The sequence below is a fragment of the Lagopus muta genome, chromosome 1 (genome assembly GCF_023343835.1).
Source record: "Lagopus muta isolate bLagMut1 chromosome 1, bLagMut1 primary, whole genome shotgun sequence".
NCBI lineage: Eukaryota > Metazoa > Chordata > Aves > Galliformes > Phasianidae > Lagopus > Lagopus muta.
The window spans coordinates 194,105,778-194,119,454 of NC_064433.1; the positions used below are offsets into that span (position 1 = coordinate 194,105,778).

The 13,677-nt window shown below is 57.7% G+C and overlaps 1 protein-coding gene across 7 annotated transcripts in view; it reads left to right on the top strand.

The window, feature by feature from the left end:
* Window positions 1-13,677, top strand: part of PGAP2 (post-GPI attachment to proteins 2) — a 58,872-nt gene that overhangs the window by 41,826 nt on the left and 3,369 nt on the right. For 6 of the 7 annotated variants that reach the window (XM_048950854.1, XM_048950879.1, XM_048950868.1 and 3 more), the window contains 2 exons: window positions 346-598; window positions 2,954-3,060. In XM_048950854.1, the coding sequence (XP_048806811.1) occupies window positions 346-598; window positions 2,954-3,060 (360 nt within the window). The remainder of the gene's footprint in view (window positions 1-345; window positions 599-2,953; window positions 3,061-13,677) is intronic. The other variant, XM_048950836.1, reaches the window with a different exon arrangement.

Below are 13,677 nucleotides of genomic sequence, written 5' to 3' on the forward strand. Positions count from 1 at the left end.
CCAGGCCCCCACCAGCTCTGCACCCTCCTCAGGGCTCTCCCACCAGTTCCCAGTCCGTCTGGAGCTGGGGAGCCCAGCACTGGGTGCAGTGCTGCAGCTGTGCCTTCCCTAGGGCAGAGCAGAGGGGAGGATCTCCTCGCTCACCCTGCTGGCCGCACTCTGCAGCGTATCCCAGATCCCATTGGCCTTCTTGGCCGCAGGGCACTCAGCTCAACCCACTGCTCAACCAGGACCTCCAGGCCCTTCTCTGCAGAGTTCCTTTCCTGCACATCAGCCCCACCATGTCCGTTTCCTGTCTTTTGACATGGCATTTGTGCCATAACGAGCCGTGCTCCCATCTTCCAGGTCCCAAACTACCTGCCCTCCATCAGTGCTGCCATCGGAGGAGAGACCCCGCAGCGCTACGTCTGGCGGCTCTGCATTGGTCTGCACTCAGCTCCACGTTTCCTGGTGGCTGTTGCCTACTGGAACCACTACCAGAGCTGCCACTGCTCCCACCCTCGCTACCTGCGCCTCTGCCACCTCAACCTGCTGCTCAACCTGCTCGAGAACTTTGCCCTCCTCGTGTTGACCTATGTGTCCTCCTCAGAGAACTATGGTATGTGGCTCCCTGCAACTCTGCATCAACCCCTGCATGCTCAGCTTGTCTGTGGAAGCTGAGCTCTGTAAAAGTTAGGATTTATATTATAGAATGATAGAATGGCCTGGGTTGCAGAGGAGCTCAATGCTCATCCAGCTCCAACCCCCTGCTGTGTGCAGGTCGCCAACCAGCAGCCCAGGCTGCCCAGAGCCACATCCAGCCTGGCCTTGAATGCCTGCAGGGATGGGGATGTGTGCAAGTTACATCTGTAATGTGCTTGTAGCTCAGCTCTGGCTGAAACTCACAGAATCATGGAGTGGTTTGGGCTGAAAGGGACCTCAAGGATCATCCAGTTTCAACCCCCAGCTGTGGACAGGATTTACAGCCCCTAAGTCGAGCAGCAGCTCAGGCTGTTTAGGGCCCCATCCAGTCCTGATCTCCAGGGATGGGGCCCCCACAGCTCTGGGCTCAGTGTCAGAGCCTCACTGCTCTCTAGGTAAAGAATTTCCTCCTCCATCTGGCCTAGATCTCCCATTCTGAAGCCATTCCCATTGACCGCAGCCCTTCAGCTCCGACCTTCCGGCCAACTCCTTATCCCCCAAACAGCCACCCTCTGATCCATGCCTCCAATTTAGAGATAGGGATGTGGTGTGGGACCATGTCGAAGGCCTTGCATACATCCAGCTGGATGGCATCCTTTGCCCTTCCCTTTACCCACCAATGCCATTGCAGAAGGCCTCCAGATGGATTGGGCACGGCCTGCCCTTGGTGAAGCCGTGCTGGCTTTCAGATCACGTCCTCGTCCCTCACATCCTTTATGTGAATTCCTGGTGGCTGCATTTCTGTGCCAAGCTGCCATCCAGCCCTAGTGCTGTGCTCCTGTGCTGAGGATGTGCTTAATGCTGCTCATCACCACTCAGCAAAACTCAGCACTGCTCCTGCTGTCAGCACAGCCCCCACTTCTGCCTCATGGCCGTGGCACTGAGTTGACTCCAACCTACTGTCTCCTAGCAGCATTTTCTGGGTTAATTTCCTGTACTGTCTATTGAGCAAATGAGAATCTTTCAGATTACACCAAAGCACGTGAAGCAATGGGCTCAGAGGTGCCTCTCACCCATGGGTCCCATCTGAGCTGAGTGTAACTGCCAGCAGTGGGACCTGGTGGTGGTGGCAGCATGGAGGGCTGGTAGTCACCAGGTGGTGCTGCTGCAAAGGGCATGGAGCTGCTGGCACTTGGTGGTGAAGGCTGGGTGCAGCCATGGGGTGCAGGGTTACAGTCATAGAGTACTGCAAAGGGAGACAGCAGGGCTGCGTGGAGAGCAGGTTTGGAGCAGGGCTGACATGAAGAAGCTGGTTTGTGTCCTTGCAGGAAGGGTGAGGAGGGGCTGGAGCTGTACTGAAGGCTGCAGCAGCATGGATTGCGAGCCTGCTGGCTGCCTTTGGGAGTGGGCTGTGCTCCCTGGGCCCTGCATTGATGCCATAACGGGGCTGTGGGGTGGGCTGCATCCAGGATGCCCATGGGTGCCCTCAGCCACTCACACAGCCATGCAGCTGGGCTCAGGCTCATCCCTTCTGCAGGGCACTGCCACCTTCTTACCTCCAGCTGCTGCCTTCAGCTCCGCTCTGTGCTGGGGGACATTGTTTTCCTTCCCCTGAAACAGAGAAGAGAAAGAAGAGGAGGGAAGTGTGGTTCTTACGGTCAGGTGTCGTGGTTGCAAATTCAGCCTGTGGGTTCCGTTCCTGGAGAAAAGTTGGGGGAATGCTTTGTGAATAAGTGCTTCTATTTAAAACAAAAGCATTTGGCCCAAAATCTCATGGACTTTGCATGTGGCTCTGGGTGTTGCGAGCTGCCTCAATTCCACACCACTCAACAAGTGATGGTTCCTGCCTGCCCCGCAGTCAGTGTGGGTTCAGCAATGTGCAGGACAGCCTTGGTGCTGGTGAGAAGGCTGCTGGCAGCTGTCACCTGGCAGCTGAAATGCAGGAGACCAGCAGGATGTGCTGGGCAGGCTCACTGTGCAGCCAGCCGCCGTGCCTCAGTTTCCCCATCCATCCCAGGAGCTGCTCCCAAGTCTGCCTGTGGTTTGCAGCCGCTGGGGCTCCCAGACCAGGTGCCAGAGAGCAGATAAAAGCCCTGTGTGCTGTGCTGTGCTGCCAAACACATAATGCACACTCAGAAACATGCAGCCCCAGCCCTAGGGGAAGACACAAGGCATGGGCAGACAGCTGTCTTCAGCTCTGCGTGGCTGGCGTGCTGCTGAGGCTGCCGGCAGGGCTGTGCCCACCGTCCTTTGCCCCCAAAGCCTCCCCTGGTGCTTCTGGCTCATTTCAGTGCCTACATTTAACAGGAAGCCTCTTGTCTTGTTGATTCAGCAATCCATGAAAATGCCTTCATCGTCTTTATCACGTCAGCTCTGGGCCACATGCTCCTGACGTGCATCCTCTGGAGGATGACTAAGAAACACACAGTAAGTCCCGAGGTACAGACACTTTCCTTTCTTCTCTCGGTGCTGTGGTTGGGGCTGGTGGTGGAAGGGCTTCATCTGTTGCTTGCTTCTAAAATGACCAGATCTGGGTGGTGAAGGTATTAAAGAATCGGGTGAATGTGGCTGATGGTCACCAAAATTCACACTTCGGTCCAACAAAGCAAACCGTGGAGGAATGTTTTGAGTTCCTGTTCTGTAGTTTTCACGTGGAACTGATCCTCAGAATGCCATCTCCTGGGGTCTGCATTGCTGCCCTTTTCCCCTTGCTTGGGGGAGCCCCTCTGGGAGCTGAGCTGGGCTCTGTGCTGGGGAGCAGTCCTGCAAGCAGGGAGCAGCTGCAGGCGGCTGTGGGTCTCGCATGCAGCTCTGGGGCTTCTCTGCAAGAGGCTGAAGGCTTGGGGAGCTGCTGGTCACACTGCACATCAGGCAGAGCTCCATCACCTGCACCCAGCTGTGATTGGTGCCCTGCTGGGTTTGGGATAAGCCACAAGCAGCAGCACAGGGCAGTGTGTTCAAAGGCAGCTTTGGAACTGTGTATGCAGGAGCTCTGAACACCTGTGGTGCCTTTTGCACGTGCAGGTTTGCCTGTGACACTGGCCTGGGGGTGGCTCAGGAGAGCTGGGTTCATACGGAGCAGAGTGGGAGCTGAACCTGGGGCTGGATCTGTGCAGAGCAGGATGGGTGTTGTGCATGGGTCTGTATGGAGCAGGATGGGTGCTGAGCCTGGGGCTGCATTTGTACAGAGCAGGATGAGAGCTGTGCACGGGGCCAGGTCCATGTGGAACAGGATGAGTGCTGTGCATGGGTCTGTATGGAGCAGGATGGGAGCATGGGGCACACCCAGGCAGTCACACAGTGCTTCATTGCAGCTCCTGCCTCACGGCCTCTGTTTATCCTCCCAGTCCAGCAATTCTCCAGCTGCTGGCCCTGCTGGGACACTTGGAGGAGCAGCTCCAGCTGCTGTGGCTGCAGCTGCACTGCAGGAGAGCCCTTTGCAGGTCCCATCCCAGGGCAGGGGCTCAGTTCTGCTCCCCCCCCCAGTGGGATGGCTGGTGCTCGGTCACGGGGACCTGCTGAGTGTCAGCAGGGTGTGGGGGGCTTTGGGCCCTGCTGGTGCTGCCCTGGCTCACAGAAAACCACATGCTGTGGGCAGCTTGCTGAGCAGGAGGCTGCCCCACACTCACACAGGCCACAGTTGGGCAGTGGGGGCACTGTGGATGTGCAGAATCAGCCCAGGGCTTCCTTTATTGAAGCTCTTTGGGCTGTTTGTGGTTTTAACACCCGTCCCTGCAGTGCCCAGCACCGAGTGGGGCTCCCTCCATCATCCCATCCATCATCCTTGGGATTAAACTTTTTGGGATGGCTCTGGGGGTGTGGGATGCTGCCTGGGCATGCTGCCATGCTGGTGGCCATGGGGGAGTGGACCCAGCCATGTCCAAAAGTGAATAAAGGTGCAGAGGAACCCCGCAGTGGGGAGGAGCTCACCTGCTCGGCTGTGGTCCTGCTGGCCCTGTGTTCTTGCCTGGATCCAACAGAACTGGAAGCATGCAGGCTGGGGGAGCCCTCTGAGACCCCCAGTCCCACCCCACTGCATCCCTCAGTGCCACATCCCCATGGTTCCTCAACCCCCCCTTCTCCCCCCTGTTCCTTGGGCAGCCTGTGCAAGTGCATTAACGCTCTTTGGAGAAGAATTTTCCCCTGATCTCAGACCTGGTGCAGCCCTGGAGCTGATAACAAGGCATATCTTCCACCCCAGAGCTGAGTGTCCCCATGCAGTGGTGGCAGATGGAGCCACGGCAGAGCACCCAGCGGGTCCCTGTGGCAGAGACTGCATGGGTGCACTGTGATTGCCCCAGCATCCTTCCCACACAGCACCAGGCAGCACTGCAGGGGGATTTGCCACTGCTGCTGTGTGCTGTGTGCTGTGTGCTGTGTGCTGTGTGCTGTGTGCTGTGTGCTGTGTGCTGTGTGCTGTGTGCTGTGCTGTGCTGTGTGCTGTGTGCTGTGTGCTGTGCTGTGTGCTGTGCTGTGTGCTGTGCTGTGTGCTGTGAGCTGTGAGCTGTGTGCTGTGTGCTGTGTGCTGTGTGCTGTGTGCTGTGCTGTGTGCTGTGTGCTGTGCTGTGTGCTGTGCTGTGTGCTGTGTGCTGTGCTGTGTGCTGTGTGCTGTGTGCTGTGTGCTGTGTGCTGTGTGCTGTGTGCTGTGTGCTGTGCTGTGTGCTGTGTGCTGTGCTGTGTGCTGTGCTGTGTGCTGTGAGCTGTGTGCTGTGCTGTGTGCTGTGTGCTGTGTGCTGTGTGCTGTGTGCTGTGTGCTGTGCTGTGTGCTGTGTGCTGTGTGCTGTGTGCTGTGCTGTGTGCTGTGTGCTGTGTGCTGTGTGCTGTGTGCTGTGTGCTGTGCTGTGTGCTGTGTGCTGTGTGCTGTGCTGTGTGCTGTGTGCTGTGCTGTGTGCTGTGTGCTGTGTGCTGTGTGCTATGTGCTGTGCTGTGTGCTGTGTGCTGTGCTGTGCTGTGAGCTGTGAGCTGTGTGCTGTGTGCTGTGTGCTGTGTGCTGTGCTGTGTGCTGTGTGCTGTGTGCTGTGTGCTGTGTGCTGTGTGCTGTGTGCTGTGTGCTGTGCTGTGTGCTGTGTGCTGTGTGCTGTGTGCTGTGTGCTGTGCTGTGTGCTGTGTGCTGTGCTGTGTGCTGTGAGCTGTGAGCTGTGTGCTGTGTGCTGTGAGCTGTGTGCTGTGCTGTGTGCTGTGAGCTGTGAGCTGTGAGCTGTGTGCTGTGTGCTGTGAGCTGTGTGCTGTGCTGTGTGCTGTGCTGTGTGCTGTGTGCTGTGTGCTGTGTGCTGTGTGCTGTGTGCTGTGTGCTGTGCTGTGTGCTGTGTGCTATGTGCTGTGCTGTGTGCTGTGAGCTGTGAGCTGTGTGCTGTGTGCTGTGTGCTGTGAGCTGTGTGCTGTGTGCTGTGTGCTGTGTGCTGTGTGCTGTGTGCTGTGTGCTGTGTGCTGTGTGCTGTGTGCTGTGTGCTGTGTGCTGTGTGCTGTGTGCTGTGTGCTGTGAGCTGTGTGCTGTGCTGTGTGCTGTGAGCTGTGTGCTGTGAGCTGTGTGCTGTGTGCTGTGCTGTGTGCTGTGTGCTGTGTGCTGTGAGCTGTGTGCTGTGCTGTGCTGTGTGCTGTGTGCTGTGTGCTGTGAGCTGTGTGCTGTGCTGTGTGCTGTGCTGTGTGCTGTGAGCTGTGAGCTGTGTGCTGTGCTGTGTGCTGTGTGCTGTGTGCTGTGAGCTGTGTGCTGTGCTGTGCTGTGTGCTGTGAGCTGTGTGCTGTGCTGTGTGCTGTGTGCTGTGTGCTGTGAGCTGTGAGCTGTGTGCTGTGTGCTGTGAGCTGTGTGCTGTGTGCTGTGTGCTGTGTGCTGTGTGCTGTGAGCTGTGTGCTGTGAGCTGTGCTGTGTGCTGTGCTGTGTGCTGTGCTGTGTGCTGTGTGCTGTGTGCTGTGCTGTGCTGTGTGCTGTGCTGTGTGCTGTGCTGTGTGCTGTGCTGTGCTGTGTGCTGTGCTGTGTGCTGTGTGCTGTGTGCTGTGTGCTGTGTGCTGTGCTGTGTGCTGTGTGCTGTGTGCTGTGTGCTGTGTGCTGTGTGCTGTGTGCTGTGTGCTGTGTGCTGTGCTGTGCTGTGTGCTGTGCTGTGCTGTGTGCTGTGTGCTGTGTGCTGTGCGCTGTGCGCTGTGCTGTGTGCTGTGTGCTGTGTGCTGTGTGCTGTGTGCTGTGTGCTGTGCTGTGTGCTGTGTGTGCTGTGTGCTGTGAGCTGTGAGCTGTGAGCTGTGTGCTGTGTGCTGTGTGCTGTGTGCTGTGTGCTGTGAGCTGTGTGCTGTGTGCTGTGTGCTGTGTGCTGTGTGCTGTGTGCTGTGTGCTGTGCTGTGTGCTGTGTGCTGTGTGCTGTGTGCTGTGCTGTGTGCTGTGTGCTGTGCTGTGAGCTGTGTGCTGTGCTGTGTGCTGTGTGCTGTGCTGTGTGCTGTGTGCTGTGTGCTGTGCTGTGTGCTGTGTGCTGTGTGCTGTGCTGTGTGCTGTGTGCTGTGTGCTGTGCTGTGAGCTGTGTGCTGTGCTGTGTGCTGTGCTGTGTGCTGTGTGCTGTGTGCTGTGTGCTGTGTGCTGTGCTGTGAGCTGTGTGCTGTGCTGTGTGCTGTGCTGTGTGCTGTGAGCTGTGTGCTGTGCTGTGTGCTGTGTGCTGTGTGCTGTGTGCTGTGTGCTGTGCTGTGTGCTGTGCTGTGAGCTGTGTGCTGTGTGCTGTGTGCTGTGAGCTGTGTGCTGTGTGCTGTGTGCTGTGAGCTGTGTGCTGTGCTGTGTGCTGTGCTGTGCTGTGTGCTGTGCTGTGTGCTGTGAGCTGTGTGCTGTGTGCTGTGTGCTGTGCTGTGCTGTGTGCTGTGCTGTGTGCTGTGTGCTGTGTGCTGTGTGCTGTGTGCTGTGCTGTGTGCTGTGTGCTGTGCTGTGTGCTGTGTGCTGTGTGCTGTGTGCTGTGTGCTGTGTGCTGTGCTGTGTGCTGTGCTGTGTGCTGTGCTGTGTGCTGTGTGCTGTGTGCTGTGAGCTGTGTGCTGTGTGCTGTGTGCTGTGCTGTGTGCTGTGCTGTGTGCTGTGCTGTGTGCTGTGTGCTGTGTGCTGTGAGCTGTGAGCTGTGTGCTGTGTGCTGTGTGCTGTGTGCTGTGTGCTGTGAGCTGTGTGCTGTGAGCTGTGTGCTGTGTGCTGTGCTGTGTGCTGTGTGCTGTGTGCTGTGAGCTGTGAGCTGTGTGCTGTGTGCTGTGTGCTGTGTGCTGTGTGCTGTGAGCTGTGTGCTGTGAGCTGTGTGCTGTGTGCTGTGCTGTGTGCTGTGTGCTGTGTGCTGTGTGCTGTGTGCTGTGTGCTGTGTGCTGTGCTGTGTGCTGTGCTGTGTGCTGTGCTGTGTGCTGTGTGCTGTGTGCTGTGAGCTGTGAGCTGTGAGCTGTGTGCTGTGTGCTGTGTGCTGTGCTGTGTGCTGTGTGCTGTGTGCTGTGTGCTGTGTGCTGTGCTGTGCTGTGTGCTGTGCTGTGTGCTGTGAGCTGTGTGCTGTGCTGTGTGCTGTGCTGTGCTGTGCTGTGTGCTGTGCTGTGTGCTGTGCTGTGCTGTGCTGTGTGCTGTGCTGTGTGCTGTGCTGTGTGCTGTGCTGTGCTGTGCTGTGTGCTGTGTGCTGTGTGCTGTGTGCTGTGCTGTGAGCTGTGTGCTGTGTGCTGTGTGCTGTGTGCTGTGTGCTGTGCTGTGTGCTGTGTGCTGTGTGCTGTGTGCTGTGCTGTGTGCTGTGCTGTGTGCTGTGCTGTGTGCTGTGTGCTGTGTGCTGTGTGCTGTGCTGTGTGCTGTGTGCTGTGTGCTGTGCTGTGCTGTGTGCTGTGTGCTGTGCTGTGTGCTGTGCTGTGTGCTGTGTGCTGTGTGCTGTGCTGTGTGCTGTGTGCTGTGCTGTGAGCTGTGTGCTGTGTGCTGTGTGCTGTGTGCTGTGCTGTGCTGTGTGCTGTGTGCTGTGCTGTGCTGTGTGCTGTGTGCTGTGTGCTGTGTGCTGTGTGCTGTGTGCTGTGCTGTGTGCTGTGTGCTGTGCTGTGTGCTGTGTGCTGTGCTGTGTGCTGTGTGCTGTGTGCTGTGTGCTGTGAGCTGTGTGCTGTGTGCTGTGTGCTGTGAGCTGTGTGCTGTGTGCTGTGTGCTGTGTGCTGTGCTGTGTGCTGTGCTGTGTGCTGTGTGCTGTGCTGTGTGCTGTGCTGTGTGCTGTGTGCTGTGTGCTGTGCTGTGTGCTGTGTGCTGTGCTGTGTGCTGTGTGCTGTGTGCTGTGTGCTGTGTGCTGTGCTGTGTGCTGTGTGCTGTGCTGTGCTGTGTGCTGTGTGCTGTGTGCTGTGCTGTGTGCTGTGTGCTGTGTGCTGTGTGCTGTGTGCTGTGCTGTGCTGTGTGCTGTGTGCTGTGTGCTGTGTGCTGTGCTGTGTGCTGTGCTGTGCTGTGCTGTGCTGTGTGCTGTGAGCTGTGTGCTGTGTGCTGTGTGCTGTGTGCTGTGAGCTGTGTGCTGTGTGCTGTGTGCTGTGAGCTGTGTGCTGTGCTGTGTGCTGTGCTGTGCTGTGTGCTGTGCTGTGTGCTGTGTGCTGTGTGCTGTGTGCTGTGTGCTGTGCTGTGTGCTGTGTGCTGTGTGCTGTGTGCTGTGTGCTGTGCTGTGTGCTGTGCTGTGTGCTGTGCTGTGTGCTGTGTGCTGTGTGCTGTGAGCTGTGTGCTGTGTGCTGTGTGCTGTGCTGTGTGCTGTGCTGTGTGCTGTGCTGTGTGCTGTGTGCTGTGTGCTGTGAGCTGTGAGCTGTGTGCTGTGTGCTGTGTGCTGTGTGCTGTGTGCTGTGAGCTGTGTGCTGTGAGCTGTGTGCTGTGTGCTGTGCTGTGTGCTGTGTGCTGTGTGCTGTGAGCTGTGAGCTGTGTGCTGTGTGCTGTGTGCTGTGTGCTGTGTGCTGTGAGCTGTGTGCTGTGAGCTGTGTGCTGTGTGCTGTGCTGTGTGCTGTGTGCTGTGTGCTGTGTGCTGTGTGCTGTGTGCTGTGTGCTGTGCTGTGTGCTGTGCTGTGTGCTGTGCTGTGTGCTGTGTGCTGTGTGCTGTGAGCTGTGAGCTGTGAGCTGTGTGCTGTGTGCTGTGTGCTGTGCTGTGTGCTGTGTGCTGTGTGCTGTGTGCTGTGTGCTGTGCTGTGCTGTGTGCTGTGCTGTGTGCTGTGAGCTGTGTGCTGTGCTGTGTGCTGTGCTGTGCTGTGCTGTGTGCTGTGCTGTGTGCTGTGCTGTGCTGTGCTGTGTGCTGTGCTGTGTGCTGTGCTGTGTGCTGTGCTGTGCTGTGCTGTGTGCTGTGTGCTGTGTGCTGTGTGCTGTGCTGTGAGCTGTGTGCTGTGTGCTGTGTGCTGTGTGCTGTGTGCTGTGCTGTGTGCTGTGTGCTGTGTGCTGTGTGCTGTGCTGTGTGCTGTGCTGTGTGCTGTGCTGTGTGCTGTGTGCTGTGTGCTGTGTGCTGTGCTGTGTGCTGTGTGCTGTGTGCTGTGCTGTGCTGTGTGCTGTGTGCTGTGCTGTGTGCTGTGCTGTGTGCTGTGTGCTGTGTGCTGTGCTGTGTGCTGTGTGCTGTGCTGTGAGCTGTGTGCTGTGTGCTGTGTGCTGTGTGCTGTGCTGTGCTGTGTGCTGTGTGCTGTGCTGTGCTGTGTGCTGTGTGCTGTGTGCTGTGTGCTGTGTGCTGTGTGCTGTGCTGTGTGCTGTGTGCTGTGCTGTGTGCTGTGTGCTGTGCTGTGTGCTGTGTGCTGTGTGCTGTGTGCTGTGAGCTGTGTGCTGTGTGCTGTGTGCTGTGTGCTGTGTGCTGTGTGCTGTGAGCTGTGTGCTGTGTGCTGTGTGCTGTGTGCTGTGCTGTGTGCTGTGCTGTGTGCTGTGTGCTGTGCTGTGTGCTGTGCTGTGTGCTGTGTGCTGTGTGCTGTGCTGTGTGCTGTGTGCTGTGCTGTGTGCTGTGTGCTGTGTGCTGTGTGCTGTGTGCTGTGCTGTGTGCTGTGTGCTGTGCTGTGCTGTGTGCTGTGTGCTGTGTGCTGTGCTGTGTGCTGTGTGCTGTGTGCTGTGTGCTGTGTGCTGTGCTGTGCTGTGTGCTGTGTGCTGTGTGCTGTGTGCTGTGCTGTGTGCTGTGCTGTGCTGTGCTGTGCTGTGTGCTGTGAGCTGTGTGCTGTGTGCTGTGTGCTGTGTGCTGTGAGCTGTGTGCTGTGTGCTGTGTGCTGTGAGCTGTGTGCTGTGCTGTGTGCTGTGCTGTGCTGTGTGCTGTGCTGTGTGCTGTGTGCTGTGTGCTGTGTGCTGTGTGCTGTGCTGTGTGCTGTGTGCTGTGTGCTGTGTGCTGTGTGCTGTGCTGTGTGCTGTGCTGTGTGCTGTGCTGTGTGCTGTGTGCTGTGTGCTGTGAGCTGTGTGCTGTGTGCTGTGTGCTGTGCTGTGTGCTGTGCTGTGTGCTGTGCTGTGTGCTGTGTGCTGTGTGCTGTGTGCTGTGAGCTGTGTGCTGTGTGCTGTGTGCTGTGTGCTGTGTGCTGTGAGCTGTGTGCTGTGAGCTGTGTGCTGTGTGCTGTGCTGTGTGCTGTGTGCTGTGTGCTGTGAGCTGTGAGCTGTGTGCTGTGTGCTGTGTGCTGTGTGCTGTGTGCTGTGAGCTGTGTGCTGTGAGCTGTGTGCTGTGTGCTGTGCTGTGTGCTGTGTGCTGTGTGCTGTGTGCTGTGTGCTGTGTGCTGTGTGCTGTGCTGTGTGCTGTGCTGTGTGCTGTGCTGTGTGCTGTGTGCTGTGTGCTGTGAGCTGTGAGCTGTGAGCTGTGTGCTGTGTGCTGTGTGCTGTGCTGTGTGCTGTGTGCTGTGTGCTGTGTGCTGTGTGCTGTGCTGTGCTGTGTGCTGTGCTGTGTGCTGTGAGCTGTGTGCTGTGCTGTGTGCTGTGCTGTGCTGTGCTGTGTGCTGTGCTGTGTGCTGTGCTGTGCTGTGCTGTGTGCTGTGCTGTGTGCTGTGCTGTGTGCTGTGCTGTGCTGTGCTGTGTGCTGTGTGCTGTGTGCTGTGTGCTGTGTGCTGTGTGCTGTGCTGTGTGCTGTGTGCTGTGCTGTGCTGTGTGCTGTGTGCTGTGTGCTGTGTGCTGTGCTGTGTGCTGTGCTGTGCTGTGCTGTGCTGTGTGCTGTGAGCTGTGTGCTGTGTGCTGTGTGCTGTGTGCTGTGCTGTGTGCTGTGTGCTGTGTGCTGTGTGCTGTGTGCTGTGAGCTGTGTGCTGTGCTGTGTGCTGTGTGCTGTGTGCTGTGCTGTGTGCTGTGTGCTGTGTGCTGTGTGCTGTGTGCTGTGTGCTGTGTGCTGTGTGCTGTGTGCTGTGCTGTGAGCTGTGTGCTGTGCTGTGTGCTGTGCTGTGTGCTGTGCTGTGTGCTGTGTGCTGTGAGCTGTGTGCTGTGTGCTGTGTGCTGTGAGCTGTGTGCTGTGCTGTGTGCTGTGTGCTGTGCTGTGTGCTGTGTGCTGTGCTGTGTGCTGTGCTGTGCTGTGTGCTGTGTGCTGTGTGCTGTGTGCTGTGTGCTGTGTGCTGTGTGCTGTGTGCTGTGCTGTGCTGTGTGCTGTGCTGTGTGCTGTGTGCTGTGTGCTGTGCTGTGTGCTGTGCTGTGTGCTGTGTGCTGTGTGCTGTGCTGTGTGCTGTGTGCTGTGTGCTGTGTGCTGTGTGCTGTGCTGTGTGCTGTGCTGTGTGCTGTGTGCTGTGTGCTGTGCTGTGTGCTGTGCTGTGTGCTGTGTGCTGTGCTGTGTGCTGTGCTGTGTGCTGTGTGCTGTGTGCTGTGTGCTGTGCTGTGTGCTGTGTGCTGTGCTGTGTGCTGTGTGCTGTGTGCTGTGTGCTGTGTGCTGTGCTGTGTGCTGTGTGCTGTGTGCTGTGCTGTGTGCTGTGCTGTGTGCTGTGCTGTGTGCTGTGCTGTGTGCTGTGTGCTGTGCTGTGTGCTGTGTGCTGTGCTGTGTGCTGTGTGCTGTGTGCTGTGTGCTGTGTGCTGTGTGCTGTGCTGTGCTGTGTGCTGTGTGCTGTGTGCTGTGTGCTGTGTGCTGTGCTGTGTGCTGTGCTGTGTGCTGTGTGCTGTGCTGTGTGCTGTGCTGTGTGCTGTGTGCTGTGCTGTGTGCTGTGTGCTGTGCTGTGTGCTGTGTGCTGTGTGCTGTGCTGTGTGCTGTGTGCTGTGCTGTGCTGTGTGCTGTGTGCTGTGTGCTGTGTGCTGTGTGCTGTGCTGTGTGCTGTGTGCTGTGAGCTGTGTGCTGTGAGCTGTGCTGTGTGCTGTGTGCTGTGTGCTGTGCTGTGTGCTGTGTGCTGTGCTGTGTGCTGTGTGCTGTGTGCTGTGTGCTGTGTGCTGTGTGCTGTGCTGTGTGCTGTGTGCTGTGTGCTGTGTGCTGTGTGCTGTGCTGTGTGCTGTGCTGTGTGCTGTGTGCTGTGCTGTGTGCTGTGCTGTGTGCTGTGTGCTGTGCTGTGTGCTGTGTGCTGTGCTGTGTGCTGTGTGCTGTGTGCTGTGCTGTGTGCTGTGTGCTGTGCTGTGCTGTGTGCTGTGTGCTGTGTGCTGTGTGCTGTGTGCTGTGCTGTGCTGTGTGCTGTGTGCTGTGTGCTGTGTGCTGTGTGCTGTGCTGTGTGCTGTGTGCTGTGAGCTGTGTGCTGTGAGCTGTGTGCTGTGAGCTGTGCTGTGTGCTGTGCTGTGTGCTGTGTGCTGTGTGCTGTGTGCTGTGTGCTGTGTGCTGTGCTGTGTGCTGTGTGCTGTGTGCTGTGTGCTGTGAGCTGTGTGCTGTGCTGTGTGCTGTGTGCTGTGTGCTGTGTGCTGTGTGCTGTGTGCTGTGTGCTGTGCTGTGTGCTGTGCTGTGTGCTGTGTGCTGCGTCCTCCCCAACCCGATGCTGAGCAGGGGAAGTTGCTGAGAGCTGCTGAGCATCTCGGGGTTATTTTCGGGGAAGGTCTCTGGTGTGGGAAGCTGAGGCTGATAACAGCCCTTGTGCCGCGTGGCCGTCGTGCATCATCACGAGAGCTCCTGCGATGGGTGGGAAACTTCACTCCTTCCAGTTCTCCGGAAGGGCTGGGAGTTATTGGGAAACACTTGAAGGATGGGGGTCACCAGCATCGTGGCATTGCGGTGTCAGGAGCAATCCTTCCTGCAGCTCCAACAT